The 24,609-nt window shown below is 37.7% G+C and overlaps 4 protein-coding genes across 4 annotated transcripts; 3 read left to right on the top strand and 1 right to left on the bottom strand.

Moving 5' to 3' along the window:
• The first annotated feature begins 336 nt into the window (after positions 1 to 336).
• Positions 337 to 2,438, top strand: LOC106429516 (protein phosphatase 2C 56-like). The gene is made up of 4 exons (XM_013870268.3): positions 337 to 1,279; positions 1,363 to 1,653; positions 1,749 to 1,854; positions 1,917 to 2,438. The coding sequence occupies exons 1-4, from the start codon at positions 761 to 763 to the stop codon at positions 2,279 to 2,281; spliced, it is 1,281 nt and encodes a 426-aa protein (XP_013725722.1). The 5' UTR covers positions 337 to 760; the 3' UTR covers positions 2,282 to 2,438.
• A 15,009-nt stretch (positions 2,439 to 17,447) lies between these two features.
• LOC106429466 lies at positions 17,448 to 19,309 on the top strand. The gene is made up of 6 exons (XM_013870211.2): positions 17,448 to 17,686; positions 17,922 to 17,988; positions 18,363 to 18,467; positions 18,595 to 18,709; positions 18,794 to 18,911; positions 18,993 to 19,309. The coding sequence occupies exons 2-6, from the start codon at positions 17,979 to 17,981 to the stop codon at positions 19,044 to 19,046; spliced, it is 402 nt and encodes a 133-aa protein (XP_013725665.1). The 5' UTR covers positions 17,448 to 17,686; positions 17,922 to 17,978; the 3' UTR covers positions 19,047 to 19,309.
• A 198-nt stretch (positions 19,310 to 19,507) lies between these two features.
• Positions 19,508 to 20,073, top strand: LOC111199752. The gene is made up of 2 exons (XM_022690049.2): positions 19,508 to 19,703; positions 19,790 to 20,073. The coding sequence occupies exons 1-2, from the start codon at positions 19,578 to 19,580 to the stop codon at positions 19,850 to 19,852; spliced, it is 189 nt and encodes a 62-aa protein (XP_022545770.1). The 5' UTR covers positions 19,508 to 19,577; the 3' UTR covers positions 19,853 to 20,073.
• Positions 20,074 to 20,276: 203 nt separating this feature from the next.
• Positions 20,277 to 24,609, bottom strand: LOC106429512 (RNA-binding KH domain-containing protein PEPPER). Its single transcript, XM_013870264.3, has 7 exons — positions 24,414 to 24,609; positions 22,147 to 22,322; positions 21,701 to 21,956; positions 21,419 to 21,567; positions 21,075 to 21,320; positions 20,803 to 20,994; positions 20,277 to 20,720 (listed from the first exon to the last, which is right to left on the bottom strand). The coding sequence occupies exons 1-7, from the start codon at positions 24,592 to 24,594 to the stop codon at positions 20,442 to 20,444; spliced, it is 1,479 nt and encodes a 492-aa protein (XP_013725718.2). The 5' UTR covers positions 24,595 to 24,609; the 3' UTR covers positions 20,277 to 20,441.

Raw genomic sequence — 24,609 nt, 5'->3', positions numbered from 1 at the left:
CGTGCCAAGTACGTCCTACTATTAGTGAACTAATAAAAATAATTAAACTCGAGGACCTAAATCAAATTAGGAAAAGGCAACATATTTCGTTTGACAAATAAATAAGGGTTAATAAATAAAATATTTAGTTGAATACATAAAGTAAAAGGTAACAGTGTCTTTAATGTTCAAAAAAAAAAAAACAAACAGTGTCTTTTATGGATTTATATTTTCAAGAATGCAACATCTCCCCTTATTACAAAAAAAAAAAAAAAACTTCACTTTTAGGATAATGTAATAAATAAAGATAAATTAACCTAATAAATAGTAGCAGATTTGAAGGGATTGTTGCGTTTGCCTACCAAGTTCCTTTTTCGTTCCTTCTTTCTCTTTTTATGCGAAGAAGGCACACGAGAGTGTTTTAGAAGAAGATGAGTCTTCTTTTCAACTCTTTTAGGTAGCTGAATCTAGAAATGGTTTTAGTTGTGAAAATTAATCGAAGAGAGAATATAGAATATTTTAAGAGGTTGTAATGAGTTACCCACAATACAGGAAACCCTGATTCAAATTCAATACATACATATTTGTTTTCTTTTGCTGTGTGGTGATTTTATCTCAGGGAAAATAACGGTTTCATTTGGTAGTTAAAGTACTTATATTTTTCTTTTGTGGAGAGTCATGGGTTTCTTGTCTGCATAGCTTCTCACAAAGTTGTTCTCTTTAAAAACCAATAAAAAGGACAGAGAGAGAGAGAGGGGAAACAAAGCTTGAGGTTCCATCAATGGAGGAAGTATCTCCGGCGGTTGCTATGCCCTTCATGCCTTTCCCTGACACCCAGATGGAACTCGCAGGAATCATGTTGGGTAAAGGTTATCACAACGGCCAATACTCAACTCAAGATTCCGACAACAACGGAGATTCTAGACAGGAGACTTCATGCTCTGTTTCTGAATCTAGGAGAGTTTTGTCCTCTCGGATTAATTCTCCCAACTTCAACATTAAGAAGCAATCATCACCCGCTGATATTGCCGCCGCCGGAGAAGAGATCAACGGTTCAGATGAGAGATCGACGGAGAAGAAGATGATCAGCAGAACAGAGAGCAGGACTCTGTTCGATTTCAAGAGCGTGCCTTTGTACGGTGTGACTTCCATCTGTGGAAGAAGACCGGAGATGGAAGATGCTGTCTCCGCGATACCAAGATTCCTTCAGTCTCCGACCAATTCGTTGATAGATGGTCGTTTCAATCCTCAGTCCGCCGCTCACTTCTTCGGTGTTTACGACGGCCACGGCGGTTCTCAGGTAACAAACCAATCAATCTCCTCTGTATACTGCAAAAAGTATGTGACTTTGATTGAGATCTTGTGTTGTGTTGTGTTGTGTAGGTAGCGAACTATTGCAGAGAGAGGATGCACTTGGCTTTAGCGGAGGAGATAGAGAAGGGGAAACCGATGCTCTATGACGGTGACACGTGGCAGGAGAAGTGGAAGAGAGCTCTGTTCAGCTCGTTCCTCCGCGTTGACTCGGAGATCGAGTCGGTGGCCCCGGAGACTGTCGGGTCAACGTCGGTCGTCGCCGTCGTGTTCCCGACTCATATCTTCGTCGCGAACTGCGGCGACTCAAGAGCCGTTCTTTGCCGCGGCAAGACTGCGTTGCCTTTATCTACTGATCACAAGGTTAAGCATATGCAGATTCATACATACGTATTGGTTCTTTAGCTTCGTAGGTTTTTGATTCTTGATTTAAATCGATTTGTTATGTATGTGTGTAGCCGGATAGAGAAGACGAGGCGGCGAGGATTGAAGCCGCCGGAGGGAAAGTGATCCGGTGGAACGGAGGTCGTGTGTTCGGTGTTCTCGCCATGTCAAGATCCATTGGTAAGCTTTCTTCTATAAATAGAAACTTTCTTTTGTTCTTACAATCATGTATTGTGTGACAGGCGATAGATACTTGAAACCATCGATCATTCCTGATCCGGAAGTGACGGCTGTGAAGAGAGTCAAAGAAGATGACTGTCTGATACTAGCGAGTGACGGTGTTTGGGATGTAATGACGGATGAGGAAGCGTGTGAGATGGCCCGGAAGCGTATTCTCTTGTGGCACAAGAAGAACATGGTGGCTGGAGATGCGTCGTTGCTCACGGAGGAGAGAAAAGGGGGAGGGGAAGGAGAAGATCCGGCGGCAAGGTCTGCGGCTGAGTACTTGTCAAAGCTGGCTTTACAGAGAGGAAGCAAAGACAATATAACTGTGGTGGTGGTTGATCTGAAGCCTCACAGGAAACTCAAGATCAAAGCCTTGAGCTGAAACAGAGGGTCCTTTTTCTATCTTTTATCAATGAATATAGGTCTCTCAAAGAAACAAATTATAATTTTTAAACTGACATGTTAGAATCATGTCAGACAATGTAGCTTAAAATGTTAAGCTCATTGTCTTTACGTCTGAAAAGCCCCTTGTATTTTTCCTCCCGGGCTAATCCTAAGACTTATTAGTGGGTTCATCCCCGTCACCTGAACTTCTAGGTTCACCAACCAATATGATCGTGTTATTTCATATTTAATATTTTTTTTTAAAAAATATTGTCAAATTATATTATGTTTTTAAAATTAAAAGGTAAAAAAAAAAAATAATAGTAATTACAAAAAAAAAATATTTTTAACGTCGTCAACAAAACATTAAACCCTAAATCCTAAACTCTAAATCAAAATTACTAAACACTAAAACACTCAAGGGTTTAGGATTTAGGGTTTATGATTTGTTTATTTAGGGTTTATGATTTGTTTATTTAGAGTTTAGGATTTATCCAAAGGTTTACGGTTTATCCAAGAGTTTAGGTTTTACCCAAAGATTTAGGGTTTAGGATTTATGGTTTAGGATTAGGATTTAGGGTTTAGTGTTTTACTGACGACGTTAAAAATATTTTTTTGTTAATTCTTTTTTTTTGTAACTACTATTTTTTTTTTACTTTTTTTTTTAAAAACATAATATAACTTGACAATATTTTGTTTTTTTTTTTTAAAAGATATTGAATTTGAAATAATGAAATCTTATTGGTTGGTGAACCTAAAGGTTCACCCTAGAATAACTCTGATTGTAATATGGTTACAATATACATTAATATATGACTTATTCTTGGGTAGGAGGTGAACCAACCAATAGGATTTCATTATTTCAAATTCGATATCTTTTAAAAAATGAAACAAAATATTATCAAATTATATTATGTTTTTAAAATTAAAAGGTAAAAAAAATAAATAAAAAATAGTAGTAATTAAAAAAAATATATATTTTAACGTCGTCAGGAAAACACTAAACCCTAAAACCTAATCCCTAAACCCGAAATCCTTGGATAAACCCTAAACCCTTGGATAAACCCTAAACCCTTGGATAAATCCTAAACTCTAAATCAAAATCACTAAACACCAAAACACTCAGGGTTTAGGGTTTAGTGTTTAGTGTTTTTTATTTAGAGTTTATGATTTATCCAAAGCTTTAAGGTTTACCAAAGGGTTTAGGGTTTAGGGATTAGGATTTAGGGTTTAATGTTTTACTGGCGACGTTAAAAATATTTTTTTTTAATTCTTTTTTTTCTGTAACTACTATATTTTTTTTTTTTTTGAAACATAATATAACTTGACAATATTTTGTTTTCTTTTTTAAAAGATATCGAATTTGAAATAATCTTAATCACTACAAGAAAACGTGCCCATAACAACGAACATTTACGACGAAAATATTTCGTCGTAAATTTACATGGTCTTTACAACGAAATTACGAGGAATCTAACTTTCGTCGTAAACGCCATGTAAATTTACGACGAACTGATTTCGTCGTAAACTCCATGTAAATTTACGACGAATGTACGTGGAATGAGAAATACGTCGTAATCATTACATCGACATTACAACGAAGCATGTTACCGTTATATTTAGGTGAAAACGTGTATTCAATGTGCTTTAACTTACCTAATTTCGTCGTAAAGTCGTTGTAAATAATATGTTAAAACCATGTAAAATCCATGTAAAATATTCCTTGTAAAATCGTTGTTATATTTCAACTACCCAACTCGAAAATTTCTCTATATATATGTCATTTCCCACAACTCTCTTCCTCACAACACACAAACGGGAGAGAAAAAAATCCGAAAAAAAAATCAGAAAAAAAGATTTCAAAAAAAAAAATCTAAGAAAAAAATGGCCGGTGGCGGTAGTATTTACGAGTTACGAAGTTGGATGTATTTGCACAAAGATTCCGACGGGAGGGTGACGAACGCATTTCTGAGCGGGCTAGAGACATTCATGCACCAGGCGGGCTGTACACCGATCACACAGGAAAGCGGTAAGATGTTCTGCCCCTGTCGGAAATGCAAGAATTCAAAATTTGCACGTAGCGAAATTGTATGGAAGCATTTAGTAAACAGAGGATTTACACCACAGTACTACATTTGGTATCAACATGGAGAGGGTTATGGGGGAAATGAAGCTAGTAGTAGTAATAATAATTTTGAGGATGGTCATCATAGTGAAGAACCGAATCATTTGCATAATGAATATAATTATCATCAAGATCATGAGCAGATGGTAGATCATGATAGGGTTCAAGATATGATTAGTGATGCATTTTTAGAAACAACTACAACAATAGCTGATGGAACTGGAAATGTAGAAGAACCTAATTTGGATGCAAAAAGGTTTTATGAAATGCTAGATGCTGCAAATCAACCAATCTACACTGGTTGTAGAGAAGGTCTCTCTAAATTGTCTCTAGCAGCTAGGATGATGAATATTAAAACGGATCATAATTTACCTGAGAATTGCATGGATGCATGGGCGGAGTTGTTTAAAGAGTATTTGCCAGAAGACAACGTGTCTGCTGAATCTTATTATGAGATTCAGAAATTGGTTTATAGTCTTGGGTTGCCTTCGGAGATGATTGATGTTTGCATCGACAACTGCATGATCTACTGGAAAGAAGATGACAAGTTAGAAGAGTGTCGATTCTGCAAAAAACCACGATTCAAACCGCAAGGCCGTGGGAGGAATAGGGTACCGTACCAAAGGATGTGGTACCTACCAATTACAGACAGATTGAAAAGATTATATCAATCTGAGAGGACTGCTGCATCGATGAGGTGGCATGCGGAACATGTCCAGAGAGATGGTGAGGTTGCACATCCATCAGACGCAAGAGCGTGGAAACATTTCAACAAGGTACACGCAGATTTTGCTACAAATATTCGGAATGTCTATCTTGGGTTATGCACCGATGGATTTAGTCCATTTGGAATGTCTGGTAGACAATATTCTTTGTGGCCAGTCATTCTTACGCCGTACAATTTACCGCCGGATATGTGCATGGAACAAGAATTTCTATTTTTGACCATATTAATCCCTGGGCCGAAGCATCCAAAACGGTCTCTTGATGTTTTTCTTCAACCGTTGATAGAAGAGCTAAAGCAATTGTGGTCAGAAGGGGTGAGGACGTACGATTGTTCCTTGAAAAACAATTTTACGATGCGAGCAGTTCTGCTGTGGACGATAAGTGATTTCCCTGCTTATGGGATGTTGTCTGGCTGGACAACACATGGAAGATTATCTTGTCCATATTGTCTTGGATCGACGGATGCTTTTCAACTGAAGAATGGTAGGAAGAGTTGTTGGTTTGACTGTCATCGTCGCTTTCTTCCACTTGCCCATCCGTACAGAAGAAATAAGACATTGTTTCGGCACAAAAAAATTGTCAGAGACGGTCCTCCTCCATATCTCACCGGCCAGCAGATCGAAGCAGACATTGATTATTACGGAGCTCAGGAAACAGTTAAAGTTGGAGGAAATTGGCATGTTCCTGGAAATATGCCTGATGGATATGGTGTGTCTCACAATTGGCATAAGAAGAGTATATTTTGGGAGCTACCCTATTGGAAGGATCTTCTCTTACGCCACAATCTGGATGTCATGCATATTGAGAAGAACTTTTTTGAGAACATCATGAATACATTACTTAACGTCCCTGGGAAGACAAAAGATAACAAAAAGTCAAGGATGGACTTACCTGATATTTGCTCAAGAAGTGAGTTACATATCAAGAGCAATGGAAACGTTCCTGTTCCCATCTTCCGGTTGTCATCAGAAGCCAAAACAACCTTGTTTGACTGGGTTGCATCAGAAGTTAAGTTTCCTGATGGTTATGTTTCAAATCTGTCAAGATGTGTTGAACGAGGTCAAAAGTTCTCCGGAATGAAGAGTCATGATTGTCATGTGTTTATGCAACGACTACTTCCATTTGCTTTTGCCGAGCTCCTTCCAGCAAATGTCCATGAAGCACTTGCAGGTAATTATAAAACGTTAATATATATACATATGTTATGAAATGTTATTAATTTGATTACTTTTGCAATATACAGCCATCGGCGCTTTTTTCAGAGATCTCAGCACACGTACGTTCAAGGAAGAAGTCATCGAACAACTTCATCATAACATTCCGATCATATTGTGCAACCTGGAGAAGATATTTCCTCCTTCATTTTTTGACGTCATGGAGCATCTAGTTGTCCACCTACCGTATGAAGCATTGCTTCGTGGACCTGTTCACAACGGATGGATGTATCCGTATGAGCGACAGATGAAACATTTGAAGGGGAAAGCAAGAAATCTTGCAAAGGTGGAAGGTTCAATAGTTGCGGGAAGTTTGACAGCCGAAACATCTAACTTCACATCATACTACTTTGCTCCAACTGTTCGTACGAGGAAAAGAGTTCCTAGAAGATATGATGATGGTGGAGTACCGACATCATATCCAATTGATGGTGTTCCTGACATTTTCTGCGAAATTGCACGGTTTGGTGGTAAAACGAAAGAAGTATGGTGGTCATGTGAAGAGGATAAACATAGTGCCCACACTTATATTCTGCTCAACTGCGAGGATGCAGTGACCCGTTACTTTGAAAGGTAAATATTTTTGTGAATGTTAATTATATGAATTGCAGTTAATTATGTATGACTTGATTATTTGTTTAATTTGCAGCATGTTTGTATCTCAAGTTGAAGAAGCAATACCAGGAATATCTGCAACTGATGTGGACACACGTAAAGATAAGCACTTTGTCAAGTGGTTAAAATCACAGGTACGTAATATATCTCATACATTGATTAATTAAGTAAGTGTTTTGATACTTCAATATTAATTAAGAATAACTGCTTTTTGCAGGTTGATTATGACGATCCTTATTATCCCGTATGGTTTCACGAATTGGTTCAAGGTCCAGTTGCAAAGGTCACCACATCACCTATGTATTTCACACGAGGATTTACCTTTCACACATACGAGTATGGGAGACATCGGGCAACGAGTAACTACGGAATATGTGTGAAAGGTGAAACGGACTTTTACGGGATCTTGCAGGAGATTATTGAAGTGGAATTTCCGGGGTTATTGAAGCTAAAATGCGTCCTCTTCAAATGTGAATGGTTCGATCCTGTTGTGAACCGAGGGATTCGGTATAACAAATTTGGTGTTGTGGATGTCAATTTTGGGAGAAGATACAACAAATTTGAGCCTTTCATTTTAGCTTCACAAGCCGAGCAAGTAAGCTTCCTTCCTTATCCTCGGCTTCGAACTTCCGGGATAAACTGGTTAGCTGCTATCAAAATTACACCTCGTGGACGCATTGTCGCTGGAGAAGAACCGCCCTTGCAAGAAGAAGACGCTATCAATGAAGTTGAGGTACCAGAACAACCAACTGATGAAATCCTTTTGATCGACCCGCAAAACTTTCAATATGAAGATATTCCCGAAGATGCGACAGATGAAGCACGTGAAGACGAGTTCGAGAGAAGCGACGATGATGATTGTAATGATAGTGATGAGAACGAAAACGATTTAGAGTGATGTAATATTGATGAGAACGAAAACGATTTAGAGTGATGTAATATATGTCTCTGATGTTGTATTTCTCTATTGTAACGTATGTTTAAAGAAATATTGTTTTTTTACCATCCTAATGTATGTGTAACAAATGTTGTTTTATATAATATGTATTTGTGTTAATTTTAAAAAAATTATTTGGAGTTTTAGGGTTTTAGAGTTTAAGTTGGAGAAAGAGCACAAAGTAGTAGAGAAGAAGAGATATGATGTTAGATGATATGTGACTTTGGGGTTTAGGGATTTCATTCTCGGTGTTTAGGGTTAAGCGTTGTAAAATCGTCGTAAATGTTTATCTATTCCACGTAATTTCGTCGTAAATGGAAAAACGCGGGCCTGGTAACTTCGTCGTAAACGTGGGCCTTGTAAATTCGTCGTAAACCGATGTTTCGACGTAATTTCGTCGTAAATCGAAAAACGCGGGCCTGGTAACTTCGTCGTAAATGAAAAAACGCGGGCCTGGTAACTTCGTCGTAATGTTACGTCGCGTTTACGACGAAACATTTTCTATATATTGGGACGCCGAGACGAGGCTGCCTCGTCCATTCCTCCCAAACTCCTCTCCTCTCCCTAAGGTACATTCTCTTCCCTCCTTTTTTTTTTTTTTTTTAAGTTAGTTTAGGTTATTAATTAGTTAGGTAATTAGTTTAGGTGATTATTTAGATAATTAGTTTAGGTGATTAGTTAGATGACGGAATCCTATAGTTTAGGTGATTAGTTAGGTAACGGAATAATTTTTTAATTATGTCGTCATAATTGATTAAATTTATTTATTTTTTTTTAGATGGCTCCTAGAAGGAAACCAGCAGCACCTACTTATGCCCAGTTGTTTGGCGATGGTTCCGGTACATCTTCTTCCGGTCCATCGTCTTCCGATGCAGTTCCAGACTCTCAGACTTCTCAGAGAGTTTTTTCGAGTCCTCCTCTTCCACCGCAGATGCCTCCACCTCCTCCTCCAGCGGCTGCACCTGAGCCTGTCCCAGAAGGTGCAGTTCATCCGGATTTGCGTGTGCCTTCATATGCTCCCTTCGCGAGATATACGGTGGAGGATTTGCTTGCCCAGCCTGGACGGGAGGGTTTGGATGTTCTAGACCCCGATAGACCCCGAGGAACTTATTGGTAAGTTATTAATTTTTATTACTTTAAAATTTAATTAATTTTTATTTTGTAACGGTTAAATTGTTTTTTTTTCAGGTTTGGGGCTAACAACCGTGTTAGCCGGAGCGTTTCGGCGACGATTAAGGGTTACTACGACGGGGCATACCCGAACTGGAGCAAGACACCAAATCACGTTAAGATCACGTGGTTTAAATGTTTTGCGGTAAGATTTTTAAATTTAATTAAATTTTCACTTTTAAATATATATATATATATATTTTTAATATTTATTATTAATTGTAATTTTTTCAAAATTTTTATGTTTCAGCAAAAGTGGCATTGGTCTTTGGGAATCACCGAGAGGGTGAAGGCGGAATTCGTTGCAAAGGCAAAGATACGCCTCTGCAACACAGTCTCTGATTGGAAGGACAAGTGGGAGATCTACGGGTATGAGGGAAAGCCCACTGAGCTCACGACGGATGTGTGGGATGGCCTCATCGCCTATTGGGAGCACCCCTCTTCGATCAGAAAGGCCAATTCGTGCTCGGCTTCTCGAAGGACGAAGGATAAAGATGGTCATTTGCCCATGCTTCACAGAACCGGACAAAAACCTCATGCAGGAGTCCGTCTAGAAGCTGTAAGTTTTGTTTTAAATATATATTTTAAAATATTCAATTAATATAATTTATAATATTTAATTTAATTTTTTTTTGTAGTTCGAGAAGACGGGAGTCTTACCTTCTCTGTCTGACCTATTCAAGATGACTCACGCCACATCCGACGGAGTTTTTGTGGATCCTGCATCTGAGAAACTCTTCCGAACAGTGGCTGGTCGGATTGAAGAACGGGAGACGCAACTAACCCAGGAGTCTCCCGATGGATTACCAGTCACATTGTCCACCCAAGAGGTCGACAGAATCTTCGAAGAGGTAACTTAAAATTTTAGTTTACATTATTTTAAATATTTTAACATAATTAACTATATTAATATATGTTTTGATTTTATAGGTGGCTCCTAAAAAGAAGGGACGGATAGTCGGTATAGGCTCTGTTAACGAAGTTGCAAGGGCAACTTCGTCATACACTTCGAGACGGGATGAAGAGACTGCTCAGATGAAGGCTCAAATGGATAGCCAGAAGGCTCAAATGGATAGCCAGCAGGTTCGTTTAGACTCTCTTGAGGATTTGCTAGACGTGATGGCCGTGGGAAACCCGGTTATGCAGAGAATGTTGAGTGAGAGACGAGCCGCTCTTGGAATGCCACCACGAGATCCCCAAGAGTCCGATCCAACCCGTCAACAGCCGAGCAACCCCACCAACTACTTCGACAATATGTAGTTTTTTTTTCTGTTTGTATTATGAATTTAAATATTATTGTATGACTTTTTAAAATATGTTTTCCAATTTCATATTTTGTTTTAAAATTTAAATTATTTTAAATTCTGAATATTAAATATAAATTAAAATCTATTATATACTAATTAATAATAATATAATAAGAAACGATGTAAACTCCTCGTAAACATTACATGGAGTTTACATCGAATGTTTACGAGTGATTAACATCGAAATATTTACGAGGATTTTACATCGAAATGTTTACGAGTGATTTACAACGAAAGTATTTACGTGTGCTTTACATCGAAATAATTACGTGTGCTTTACGACGAAGTCTTACGTGGCGTTTACGACGAATCCTTTCCCTGCGCTTTACGAGGAATATATTTCGTCGTAAACGTAACGAGTCGTTTACGACGAAACCTCCGTTACGACGGACGTTTAACAACGAAACGTCTTTCGACGTTAATTCGTCGTAACACCCCGTTTACGACGAATTTACAACGAATACTGCCCTAGTAAAAAATATGTTTTCTTGTAGTGAATATATAGGCATCTTATTCTTAGTATCATCTGTTTATATCCAAATGATTTTCAATATTTTTGCATATGAAAATGGAAAGATATTTTACTCTCTCTCTCTATCCAAAGAACTCTCTCAAAAGTCATATATTATTAGAGAAAATCTCTGCTAGTGGATAGAAAATATAACTTGGTGGTAAAAGGGGTGTTCAAACTTGGTTCTAGGCTTCTAGCTGATAGCAAGTGGGGGAATCAAAGATCCTGCGTTGGTGAAGTAAGACGAGAGATTCGCATCTGAATCTTCAAACATGTTCACGAACTTGTGTTCCTATATCACCAGCAAATCACAAAAATGACGAAGTTATTCACATGATGAAAGATATACATGAGAGACTCTTGTATATGATTACGCGCCAGAAGTTCGTTTGCTGATTTTCTCTCTTGGATTTTTTTTTGGTACACTACACAAGTTATATAACAAATCATCATTTGAAGTGCCTACTCATTACGGGATAAATAACATGAAACCATAACGAGATGAAAGAACAAAACTCTGGAGAAAACAGTTGGGAAGGTGCATAAGGAGCAAAGCCGTGCAAACATTCATAACGAACATAAGCGGTTGAAAATAAAATGTCTTAATTTGTATAAAATTAAATACTATTGTCACAGATGAAAAACACGGACAAGATACAACATTCATACTAAACATAATTTATCCTATTCTTATTATGCAAATTGATGACTAAACTTTTATTTTTAATATCCAGAAATCGTTTTAATGGAAAAATAACCAATTTTACTTCATCATATTTTTATATTATTTTCTATTATTGTCAGTTTTTCTATTTAAAAATATTATCTAGGTATTCTACTAATAAAACTACGAAAATATCATTAGAAATCCATAAGACCATAAGAATTAATCTTTTATTACTTTCTTTACCCAACCCATATTTTGCTTATCCAAATTACTATAACATAAATCCATACACTATACATAGATATCTTCTCTTATTTAGGAGTAAAATTAGTATGCTTAATTAAAAATGTTTTAATCAAAAACAAAAGATGCCATATTAAGTTTATAAAAAAAACGCTGCCCTAGGCGATCGCTTCATTTTTCATAACAGAGGCACGGCTCTGATAAGGAGGTGGGTTTTAAACAATGATGTCTACTAGCTTGGTCCATCCCTTCATGTGTCCCGGTGGGGTATAGGGAAATTTACCCAGTGCACATTCGAGCAGAACCAGTCCCAAGCTTCTCATACAAATCTCCCCTGCTTCTCTATGGCTAAAAAGATATCACTCTTGTTCATATAAAACCCTTTTAAACTCCGGAAACAGAGTATGCGTGCTCAGTGAGTGTTTAATGATCATACTAGTCTTTATGACTAATGTTCTTGGAGGAATAGTCTTCTGGTTGTTAACTCGTTTATTTTTAATAATCAATTTGCATAGCTTGACAGGTTGTGAGATATTAATTAAGCAAACAAACAAGCTACTATATATACATTTAAATCGTCATGATAATTAGATAAACACCAAATGGAAGAAATCAACAAAAGTTAAACGTGAAGTGTTGGTAAGTGATATCGAGTTGGACATACTTTAATATTTGTTGTATCTATTACGTAATTCTGTTTATTTAAAAATTTATATATATATTACTAAAAGTACTCGTAAACTAACATTTGGAAATAAACTTTCTTTTTGTTTTGGTTAAAAACTAAACTTGATATTTGTTGAAGACGTTTTCAATTTGAGAGAACAAACACGATTAGCAGCTAAAACTGCAATATATGAGATGGTGGATACATACCTAAACCAACAACTTAAAAAATATGATTAAAGTCTAAAGATAATCAATAATAAATATTGCTTATGGAATAGCATAATTAGCAAAATAAGAAAAGGAGATTAACTTTGGACTTATTGGCTAGATAGCCAGATTTCAAAGAGAAATGAAGAAAGTAACAATGATTTTGACGTTATTGATTGTCAGACTTTTTGGCTTAATTCCACCCTGTTATGCTCCTTTACCATAACAGGTTGCCGGTTCGTTGTTATAATGTGAATCACGTGGAGGGTTTGTCTGCCACAGTAACAATCATATGTAATACGGATCGTTGTGGAGCAGTCTTGAGCACATATGAGGGAGGATATAAATCAAGAGTAGTGACGAACAGATGTGAGGGAGATAGAAACTCTGTTAACATAACGGCGATCTGAAGATGATAGCCAGATTTCCTATTCCGATTGTATTGTTTTCCATACCACATCACGTATGTGGAATGGTTTATTGTAAGTTCATTTACAATGGAGTGATGATGTTCTTAGTTTTAGAACCGTGATAAGGTGCATGGTGAAAGTAAAATACGAAATGGTTTACATAAAGTCAAACCGAGTTCAGTAAAACCGTCCAATTTAGACGACGAGACTTTCCGTTTGACATGAGTTAGATGGAATGTAATATATACTATGAACATAAATAGATACATGGGAAGAATTTTCTTTCCATTCCACATGAACTACATAAGCTAGAATAGTTGTATGCACATGACCCAAAATAACCACTTACGTATACGCTGATGTGTGCGGTTGTTCATAGATGATGACGTATTCCCTGCAGTAAATGGCCACTAATGAATTACAGCTATTCCATATAAAGGATTAGGAGGAAGCCACGTAAATAGGTGGAATTATTAGAGATGTTTTACTGTGCAGAGTTAAACAAGTGGTGTACCATCTTATGTTTCATAAAACTACAAAGAACACAAGGTTAGAATCAGAAGGTTACCATCTTATGTTCCCTTCATAAGACTGCAAAGAAGTTTAATTTCCATTTAACAACTACTACTACACATAATAGAGGATACTATTTTATATAGCGTAGAACTATTCCATATGGTAACATATCCATATTATTCATACAGTTGGACGCAAATCAAACACAATGTACTGGTGGTTGGGTTATAGAACACAAGATAGAAACGGAGAATAAGAAGAACAAGGTACAAACTATCAGGACGGAACAAAACATGTCCAAATATGTAGTCATTTTATATTGGTTTGTTCGATGAAATAGATGCGAAGACATGAGGCAGTACATAAAATATAGGTTTGGGCATGTGTAATAGACGTACACGTGGAAGTCGGGCAGGGACAACCAAAAACTTTGAATGAAACATCATGTTATAAAGCATCCATTTTATATGGGGGTAGTTTCCATTCGATATGACTAACGTAAAATAGAACCCTGTTTGTAATTTACTAATATAATCACGAACAAAGCCGGTGAAGTGTGCGGTTGGGGAGAGGCAATTATGTATTTAGTGAAATAAATTTGCAATTGTGGGTTACAGCTCTTCCGTATTTAAGAGTAGGAGAAAGCCACATACAAAAGGTAGATTTACTGAAAATATTTTTACTGTGGAGAGGTAAACGAGTGGTGGAAATTAGTACCGGTAATCTTAAATGGTGTATTCAAAGAAAATTAACCATAAATGGTGTATTCCATATAATAATCACTGTAAATCTATGTGAAGAAACTCAGAAGCAACAAAGTACTCAGAAGCAACAAAGTGAAGGAATTTAAAGATTCACCGCTTTGAAGAAAGGAAGAGGTAATTTCGTGTTCGAATATTCTAATAAACCGGGTTTCATAGGAAATTTACTCTTTTGTGATAGAATAATACTATTCTGAATCTGTAATGGAATACATTTTAAAATATAAATGGATTTCCACTTACTTCTAACTGCAGATGAATAGCGAAGACTTCTATACTATATACAATGTACTATTTAAAATGATACTATGTGCATACTAGAGCCAAGATTGAGCAACATGAAATACAAAGCTAATAGGAATGGTAATAGAACACTTAACAGTAAACACTAAACCCAAGTTAAGAAAATATAAATCCAATCCATAGGCAACCCAAATCTCCAGACAATTAAATCCACCTGCCATAATACTGGAGACATATATTTACATTCCTCATGAGACACATGAAATACAAAGCTAATGGGAATGGTAAAAGAACACTTGATAGTAAACACTAAACCCAAGTTAGGGAAATATAAACCCCAATACATAGGCAACCCAAATCTTTATGAAATTAAATCTACCTGCCATAATACTGGAGACATGTATTTACATTCCTCATGAGCAACATGAAATACAAAGCTAATATGACTGGTAATAGAACACTTGACATTAAACATTAAACCCAAGTTAGGAAAATATAAATCCCAATCCGTAACCCAAATTTTCAGGAAACTAAATCCACCTGCTATAATACTAGAGACATGTATTTACATTCCTCATTAGCCACATAAAATACAAAGCTAATGGAAATAGTAATAGAACACTTGACAGTAAACACTAAACTCAAGTTAGGTAAATATAAACCCCAAAACATAGGCAAACCAAACCTTCGGGAAATTAAATCCACCTCTTATAATACTGGAGGTATGTATTTACATGCCTTATGGGTAACATGAAATACGAAGCTAATGGGGATGGTAATAGAACACTTCTCACTAAACACTAAACCCAAATTAGGGAAATATAAAACTCAATACATAGGCAACCCAAATCTACAACAAATTAAATCCACCTGCCATAATACATGAGTCATCTATTTACATTTCTCAAGAGACATGGAATATGAAATGGGTTAAGACATAGTATAATACATAGTATAGTATATAAATAGTATGGTATATAAATAGCAACGCCTACACATCAGATATGAACCCTTCGCCTCACGGTGAGCGTCCCGTATTTCTTCACAATTGAGGCCCGTTACAGAAGCAAAGCTTGTATAGCATAACAAATTGGTTTCCCCACGAAGAGCCACCAGAGTTCGAAGTCCTTCTCAAGAACCAACTGTCGAGCAAGAAAATAATGAAGAAGCATAACATAGAAGGTATAGGACCCCATCTGCAAGACTTGTCCAAACTGTGACGCATTCAACATCGCCAGGTCCTCATCCTCTAATGCATTCTTTATCACTTCAGTCCAACGAAGATTGAATTAGTTGTTAATTATTTTCTTGCCAGTGGGTTCAAAGCATGTCTCTAACAATCTACTTGGAAGGCCTAACTCGTCCATACTAAACCTGTAGAATGAAGTAAGAGAGGCAAAAAGTCAAGACGGTGGGAATTATAATATTGAATATAGAAACGAAGTAGCACTCAAAACATAATAAGTATAGTTAACAAATGGAAATGCATAAGATATAAAACTATGATTCTATATAAGATAGAATAATGTGAAACTACAACTTTCTTATATTCCATGTGACAGATACTATTCCACAAAATCATCATTATTCCACAATAAGTGTGCTATATATGTATAAACATAATAAGTGTGCTATATACATACGTGGAATCAGCTCGTGCAGATACTATTCTACAAAATAATCACTATTTTTACACTATGTACTATCCATAGCTGATACAAAATCCCAATTCAAGCATAAGAAAGAAGAAGAGCATCAGAGGGAAACACAACCGACTATAAATTGTAGAAGCCAATTTACCTATCAGATCTGACATTCACCATAGAGAAGATTGTATATTTATCAGTGACAGAGAAAAACAAGTGTAATGCCAGAAACACAATGATATTCTGTGTAATTCAAAAGGCTGACAGACTAAACAAAACGAGCAAACACACAAAGCATAAATCAAAATGACAATACAATAAATACGTTACAAACAAGGAAAGACCAGACAAGCAAAGCAGAATAGTAAGTGATACTATCTTAAGTGAAATAGTTCAATTCGATACGAATACTATTTCATTTCAAATGGACTCGAGTTTATAAATATCATACTATGTCTACTTAGTGAGCATTTGTAAGTTGTGATATTCTACACATCTTTCCTTAAATAACTACACTACTTATTTTGCAGCACTGATACAAAGATAATTCAAATTAAAGGAACCCTCACACAACCCGGAAAAACCCAAACTCTAAATCAAATTGGAAAAGGCCGATGAGAGGGATTAATTCTATAACGGTACCGATGGTATGCAACAGGAACGATGATACTATTCTAAATGGAATAGATGAATTAGATAAGTATACTATTACATCCCAAATGGAATGGAGGTTTTAAATTAGATAAGTATACTATGAGACTAGCCCAAATAAAAGAAAATAAACACAGAGAAAGCAAAGACTAAGAGAATCGACGGAAACGAGGGAGAATTTACAAAACTTTCAGAGATCTGAGAAGAATCGAGTTGGTGAAGTTGGATAGGAAGGGTGTGTTACTAACCGCCACTGAAACTCTAACGCGGAACCCAAACGCCAAACACGATTAAAAGGAAGCACGAAGAAGATGGAAAAGCTGTCGATTGAAGGTAGAGGGGAGGATTTGGAAGAAATCGGTGTCCGGAAACCACTCGACCTCGAAAAAGTTATCAACAAAAGTGAAAAGGGAATTATGAATAGAGGTAAGACACGAGATACCTTTTATCCAGTTAATAGTTTAATTTTTAATTAATTTTGGTAGCAGATTGGCTGGTTGAGTTTAAAGGGTATTACAGTATTAATATGTATACATAATATGAGAAAATAGGTATTGTGTGTATTATAGTTTTTTTCATGTCTATAGGCCCCAATTTCCCATTAACTAACTTTGGGGTTGGGGAAAAAGAAAATTAAAAAGTCTCTCCTTTGAGTCTGACCTCAGACTTGGCTTCTTCTGCTTCTTCTACTCTCTCCGCATTTAACGTTTACGAAGTTGAAGTTGAAGTTGAAGTTGAAGCAGCCGAAGAAGAAGAAGGAAGACGACTCTCTCCTTTCGCTTAAGGTTGCTCGAATCTCGATCATCTCCCCCATCTTCCCTTTGCAATCAATCTCCTCTCGAATTGAGTCATTCATAGATTTCTAGTACTACATCTTTTCAATTAGAGAGAATAATCTAATCCGCACTCTTGGTGTTTGATTGATTGATCGATCGATCTGTGTGTGTTTCGAGCCTTAGTTCGATTGAAATCTATCTTCAGGGGTGTAAATTCATATTGTTACTGTTTTTTTTGTTGAAGGCTAATTTGAAGCAAGAGCTTGACGTTCACCGAGAAGCTCTTTTTACTGAAGAACATATGGCAGAAAGTAATCATCTTCTTCTTCCCCTTTATGATCAGATTAGTCATCCAAATCTTGAGAACAAAGTAGTTTACTTGCTGTAATTGATTGCATATATATGATTTCTGAGAACACGAACATGGACAGCGTTGACTCTATCAAAAGCTTTTAGAACCAAACAATGAGTTAAGATTTCTTTAGGGTAGTTATGACTCAGTCTCAAATATTTGAAAAGATTAAACCAATAGAAATTGGTTAACCGAGTATTGATACTGGTTTTTGTTGGTTAAGCTCTTTGTAAGATCGTTGACTCATGCTTTCAAGTGGGGAGTACCTTGAAGTTTGATGAGTTTTTCATCAGTTTGGATTTAATCTATTCTATTGGTTTTTATATTTTGTAGATGTTAAAGAGCGTGCAGATGGAAGTGCAGAGCTGGTGAAATCCATGGGAGATAAGCATGCCAGTGTTATCAGACCAGCTGCTAGATACTACTCTGCTATTAAAGGTATCATCACCATTCACAACTAGCTCTTTCTCATTGCATTAAGAAACTCTTTCCAAAATGTAAAACCCTTTTAAGTCTGTTCAAGTGTTGATTCTTTGTGAGCTAATACATTGGGCTTGTGTGGTAGATGCTATGGTTTGTGGGAAAGGAAGATATACGCTTGTTAAAGACGTGGATGATGTTGAAAATGGAGCGTATGACAAGCCTCTCCCATGCTTCGGTTGCGGAATAGGATGGTTCTCGTGAGTAGAATCTTTTGTTTTGTTTTTGGTGTTAACTGTTAAGTCTCCAGTTCTGTTTACCTGATGATATCTCTCTCTTTACAGCTTCCTCCTGGGATTTGTGTTCCCTCTCTTGTGGTATTATGCGACATTTCTCTATTTCGGGAACTACTACCGCAAGGATCCTAGAGAAAGAGCCGGTCTTGCTGCTTCCGCAATCACTGTAATGACTCTCTCTCTCTCTCTTGGGTCTTGACCGTTTGAGCTTCCAACGAAATGATGATGAGATCTCGTGATGTTGCAGGCGATGGGATTCTCCCTCTTGCTACTGGTGATTGCTGTTTTCAGGTGGTTTTAGTGGCGCTTCTTCTTACTTATACACACCATACTCTTGAGCTATATATATATATATGTATAATCTTGGTCCCTTCCTTGTCAAAGGATTATAGAGGAGGGACTTAGATATATGGCTGTACATTCAATATAAACCCAAAGTGCAGATACTATACCTTATATTTACTCAAATCTCTGTATCATCTTCTTCTCATTATCTACGTTTGTGTGTACAAAGGAACAGAATAAAAATAAACCGAATAAATAGTTGTTTCTTTCTTGAGCTAATGAATGTTTTTTCTTTTTTTTTTTTTTGTTGGCTTTGCACCGGTTAAGTAATAAACCACAATATGTGAATTGGTAGAACAAACCGAGTTGAAATTGGAATTACAGTAATGATTTTATAGCAAACCAATTAAAAAGGGGAAGTTGCCCTTCACGCGCGAGTTCGCGCGTGATTAAAAAAACAAAGCTTCGTTTATTAGTTTTTAGTTTTACCAGTTCAAGTGTACATACAGTCGCGCAGTCGCGGTTGTTCAAAGAAGAGACAAAAAAGATGAACAAAAGATTTGGGGGGAAGAAGCCGACGGGAACTCCGTCTTTAGCGTTGTCAACCGTCGTCGTTGTAGCCTCATTGCTCGCCGGAGCCTCCGTCGTACACAATTTATACAAGCCAGATCTCGTAAGTTATATTCTCCTTCAATGCGTGTAAGGTGTTCGATGTAATGTCGAGATGATCTGATAATCATTTCTCTTTCTTATTTCAAGACATTACCTCAGATGGGAAGTGATGAAGTAGACAAGAAGGAAGAATCTCGAAACAAAGATTAAAATCCTTTTTTTTTTCAGTCGTTTCTTGTCTTTTTATTTCACAATCTCCTCTGGGTTCGGAGTTTTATGCCCTTAAGACTTTTTTCTGTTATGTAATGAATAAGTCCGCTCACTGGTCAATTACTTTGTGATCCATCCAAGAATTTGATTGCAACTTTGCATTTACATTGCTAACTGGATGTAAAGAGATTTTAGATTTTATCTCATTTGGCAAATGCTAACATACAGTGTAGACCACCAGTCAAAGTTGTGGATAGCTCCATGATGGATATAGCCCTTTCCGCAACACAGGGGTCTCCTTATAGTTTTCATACATCATGTCCAGGTAGAAAATCCTACTTTCAACACGTAAGAGTTCCCATGGTTCCGTCAAAATCTCATAGACACCAGAATACAAAATCAAAACGAACATGACAGAAAGAAGGAAAAAACATGAAACTGTTATATGTGACTAGATCTGTCGTGTCAAATACATCGAAATTTGAAAGAAAAAGGCACCTAGATTTACACTACACATTCAACTACACTGGCTCTCTAGCACTTGTTTTTTTTTTTTTTTTAACTTCGGAACAACACAGAGCACAACGATTCATAAACTGTAACTGCTGTAACCATTAACATCAGAAGCTGGTCTATATTCCGTATCGTAAGTTTGCCCAGTCAGAGTCGGCGTGTAGGTTGACTGACCAGGCAGTTGAGAGTATGATGTTGGTCTGTACTGCACAGTCTCTGTGCCCGTGTAGGTACTCGTGAGCGGCTCTTGACGGTTGCTCAGCTGAGGAGGATATACAGCAGGTACATAGCCAGTGTCGACTCTAGCATATCCCCCTGAAACCGAAACCGGTTCCTTGTGATTGCTGATGAACTCCTACGCACACACACGTAGACAACAAATAAGTTTGTAAATTAATCTTTAGCATTTACGCAAAACACATGAAATGCGTTCTTACTTGAATTAGCAGCTGAGCAGTTTGTACTTGAGAAGAGGTGCCTTTGATTTCCACTGTGATTTCATCAGGATGTGGACTCTCTTGAATGGTTACGGTAGCTCCGCTACTCCGGCGGATGTAGGCTATATTAGCTCCTTCCAAACCAATAATATCCTCCGCATAGGAGAACGGTATTTGCATTGTTTGAGATACCTGTTAAGAAAACCCATAACAGAAACGTCTTTAACTAGTTCAAAGATATAAGCTTAGATGCTGTATCCAATGGAATCTACCTGTGTAACAAAAGCAGCGGAAACACGAGCAAGGGTGGCGGCGAGTACAGGATCTTGACTGTACATAGAAGCTGCTGAAGGTTGAACACGTGACTCCACCCGAGGATCACGCTCCAAAAACAGAGGCTCCCTTCGTGCTAAGAGGGAGAGATCAGACTCCATCACATTTGACGAAAGAGTATGGAGAGATGACTTGTTTTCAGCTAAGGGTTCTTCCTGGCGAACTTGAGAGACTCTAGCTAAGTACTAAAGATGAAAGAAAAAAAAAATTAGACAACTCAGAAAAGAACAAAAAAAGAGAGACACCCAAGGAACTAGTTGTTCAGACAACTTAAAAAGCTTACTTGCTTCTCGAAGAGAGGAACCACAGAATGGTCGACTAGAAACTTCCTTAGGTGGCCAACAATCGCTTCTAACGCTTTTGCAATCTTTAAAGCTTCCCCCTGCACATCCACTATCCTCTCATCTTGCCCAGCATAGAACGGTGTTTCCTCTGGCAGCAAAAAAAAAAAAACACTTTACATAGCACACAACTTCATAAACATAGACTCAGTTTCTACAAGATGATACATATGAATTAAAGAACTAACTGAACTTTACAGAGACAAACAAAGAGATGATACTACCTTCTGATAATATGCGAACTGATGCACCAGAGTTCTCTACTATTGCTTTAATGGAGGATCCTTGTTTCCCTATCAAACTTATCGCCTGCATAGACGCAACTAATAAACGCACTGAAGAGACGGCACTTCCAGCTTTTTGAACATCATCATCGTCATCGTTATCAGGCAATTCTGAAACTCGTCTGAACACCCTCACGACTGCTTCCATTGCAGGCGACATGTATGCCTCTAGATCTTCCTTCGCAGATATTAGCACCTAACCATAACATTCAAGACCAAAAAGACATTAACTAAACCACAATCCAACTCAAGAATAAATAATTAAAAACTAAAACTTTCGAAAAGAAAAAAAATCATCACAAGAATTGAAACTTTAACGCAAGAATCTTTAACACTGATTCTTAGAAAAACCCTAATTATCTCCAATTATGTAGAAAGAGACTAACGACGCGATCTTGAGTCGTGGCGGGACCGTCGAGGACTTTGATGCGAGCGCGAGTCTCCTCGCACATCTTTCTGATGATATCTCCTTTGCGTCCGATGATAGCTCCGACTTTAGCTATGGGGACGATCACTCGAAACACGCAATCCCCAGGCCAACCTGGCCATCTCTCCGCAGCAGCTGAGCTATCCGGTTGATTCAATTCAGGGAAGGCATCAGAGTTTTCGTTAAGCAATGTTGTGGCAGTGACTCCGGAGGGTATGGGAGTTTGATTCTCAGGGAAGATTGTTGCGCAGTTATCCACGGAATCTGCGACGGCTGCCATCAGAGAACCACCTACCGGCAATAAAAGGCGAAAAAGAAAGCAATTTAACTTTAACCTCTCGTTATGAAATGATACCACGTCGTTTCAATATTTGGGCCTATGGTGTACATGAGGCCCGTAATGATATTCAGTTCATGAACTGCTCCGTAGAATATTCAAACTACATGAAGGTTCTCCAACAAAAAAAGTTCTAATGGATATATCTAATGATTTCTTAAAAAGAAAAAAAATTACAAAAAAAAAATGTAACAATGTTATAAAAGTAATGAAAAAGTCTCTCTTTATTCATAACATAAAGGTTCTTTATATAGGAGATTACACCATCATATATAAATAGAAAGATTACAAATCATAATCTCTTGGTTATGAGTCATCCTTTTTTTTCTCTTCGTTCATCGTTTGGCTTATTTCCTTCTCAGTGTGTCTTTTCGTAGTCGAAGATAAAAGGAAACCACCTGGTGGAGCTGTTCGAAGGGAAATGTAGGCGTCTGTCAGACGGTCTCGAGCAAGAACGCGTCTTTTGGCCGAGGAAAGGGCGAGGTCATCTGCTGCTTTCTTGTCTTGAAGGCTTTGGAGGAAAGTTCGTCGAAGCTTGATGCCGAGAATCGGGGCCTGAGGACTGAGGTCAACTGTATAAAGGGGGATATCGCCGAGCGGAATTTCCGTTTGAAGGAGTTCTTATCTCAGAAGTCGGTTTTGGAAGCGGAGGTGGCACAGCTGAAGGCGTCTCGCGCAGAGCTGGTGGAGTCAGAGAGGCGTCGCTTTGAGTCAGAGAGGCGTCGCTTTGAGTCCGTTATGTCTGCTCATTTTGGTGGGTTTGTGGAGAAAGTGAGAAGGTACTTGTCTGATCGGGATGTAGTTCGTCCCCAGGTTTTGATTGAGTCTCAGCTTTCAGGGGTCGTTAGTTGCCTCAAGTTGTTTATCGACGAGGGGATTCCCATTCCTGCAGAGAAGTTGGCCGAGAATGAACGGGCCCTGTCGGTGCAGACGGCCGCCTTGGATCAGATGGAAGTGAATGATTTGGAGTTGAGCGACCTTCCGTATTTTTCTTTAGATGATGGTTTGACGATCGATTGATCGTTTCTGTTGTTTTTGCTTTCTCTCTTTTTATCTGTGTATAAGATATTTTTTTTAAAAATATTAGCACCTAAACCATAGCATTCTAGACCAAAAAGACATTGACTAAACTACAATCCACAACTCAAGAAAGTAATTTAAGACTAAAACTTTCGAAAAGAAAAAAATCATCACAAGAATTGAAACTTTAACGCAAGAATCTTTAACACTGATTCTTAGAAAAACCCTAATTATCTCCAATTGTGTAGAAAGAGACTAACGACGCGATCTTGAGTCTCAGCTTTCAGGGATCGTTAGTTGCCCCAAGTTGTTTATCGACGAGGGGATTTCCATTCCTGCGGAGAAGTTGGCCGAGAATGAACGGGCCCTATCGGTGCAGACGGCCGCCTTGGATCAGATGGAAGTGAATGATTTGGAGTTGAGCGACCTTCCGTATTTTTCTTTAGATGATGGTTTGACGATCGATTGATCGTTTCTGTTGTTTTTACTTTCTCTCTTTTTATCTGTTTATAAGATATTTTTTTAAAAAAATATTAGCACCTAAACCATAACATTCAAGACCAAAAAGACATTAACTAAACCACAATCCAACTCAAGAATAAATAATTAAAAACTAAAACTTTCGAAAAGAAAAAAATCATCACAAGAACTGAAACTTTAATGCAAGAATCTTTACACTGATTCTTAGAAAACCCCTAATTATCTCGAATTGTGTAGAAAGAGACTAACGACGCGATCTTGAGTCGTGGCGGGACCGTCGAGGACTTTGATGCGAGCGCGAGTCTCCTCGCACATCTTTCTGATGATATCTCCTTTGCGTCCGATGATAGCTCCGACTTTAGCTACGGGGACGATCACTCGAAACACGCAATCCCCAGGCCAACCTGGCCATCTCTCCGCAGCAGCTGAGCTATCCGGTTGATTCAATTCAGGGAAGGCATCAGAGTTTTCGTTAAGCAATGTTGTGGCAGTGACTCCGGAGGGTATGGGAGTTTGATTCTCAGGGAAGATTGTTGCGCCGTTATCCACGGAATCTGCGACGGAGGCCATCAGAGAACCACTGAC

Source organism: Brassica napus, chromosome C8, assembly GCF_020379485.1.
Source record: "Brassica napus cultivar Da-Ae chromosome C8, Da-Ae, whole genome shotgun sequence".
In the NCBI taxonomy this organism is placed as follows: Eukaryota; Viridiplantae; Streptophyta; class Magnoliopsida; order Brassicales; family Brassicaceae; genus Brassica; species Brassica napus.
This window is presented reverse-complemented; position numbering and strand designations above follow the sequence as displayed.

What these genes read in the sequence shown, in the direction of transcription:
- LOC106429516 (XM_013870268.3), top strand. Translation starts at nt 761, where the DNA reads ATGGAGGAAGTATCTCCGGCGGTTGCTATGCCCTTCATGCCTTTCCCT. An exon ending in ACGGCCACGGCGGTTCTCAG is followed by an intron (nt 1,280 to 1,362) that starts GTAACAAACCAA and finishes TGTGTTGTGTAG; the next exon opens with GTAGCGAACTATTGCAGAGA. An exon ending in CGCCATGTCAAGATCCATTG is followed by an intron (nt 1,855 to 1,916) that starts GTAAGCTTTCTT and finishes ATTGTGTGACAG; the next exon opens with GCGATAGATACTTGAAACCA.
- LOC106429466 (XM_013870211.2), top strand. An exon ending in ATACTACTCTGCTATTAAAG is followed by an intron (nt 18,468 to 18,594) that starts GTATCATCACCA and finishes CTTGTGTGGTAG; the next exon opens with ATGCTATGGTTTGTGGGAAA. An exon ending in TGCGGAATAGGATGGTTCTC is followed by an intron (nt 18,710 to 18,793) that starts GTGAGTAGAATC and finishes CTCTCTTTACAG; the next exon opens with CTTCCTCCTGGGATTTGTGT.
- LOC111199752 (XM_022690049.2), top strand. Translation starts at nt 19,578, where the DNA reads ATGAACAAAAGATTTGGGGGGAAGAAGCCGACGGGAACTCCGTCTTTA. An exon ending in ATTTATACAAGCCAGATCTC is followed by an intron (nt 19,704 to 19,789) that starts GTAAGTTATATT and finishes TCTTATTTCAAG; the next exon opens with ACATTACCTCAGATGGGAAG.
- LOC106429512 (XM_013870264.3), bottom strand. Translation starts at nt 24,594, where the DNA reads ATGGCCTCCGTCGCAGATTCCGTGGATAACGGCGCAACAATCTTCCCT. An exon ending in TTCCTCTCTTCGAGAAGCAA is followed by an intron (nt 21,321 to 21,418) that starts GTAAGCTTTTTA and finishes TTTCATCTTTAG; the next exon opens with TACTTAGCTAGAGTCTCTCA. An exon ending in CTGCTCAGCTGCTAATTCAA is followed by an intron (nt 20,721 to 20,802) that starts GTAAGAACGCAT and finishes GTGTGTGCGTAG; the next exon opens with GAGTTCATCAGCAATCACAA.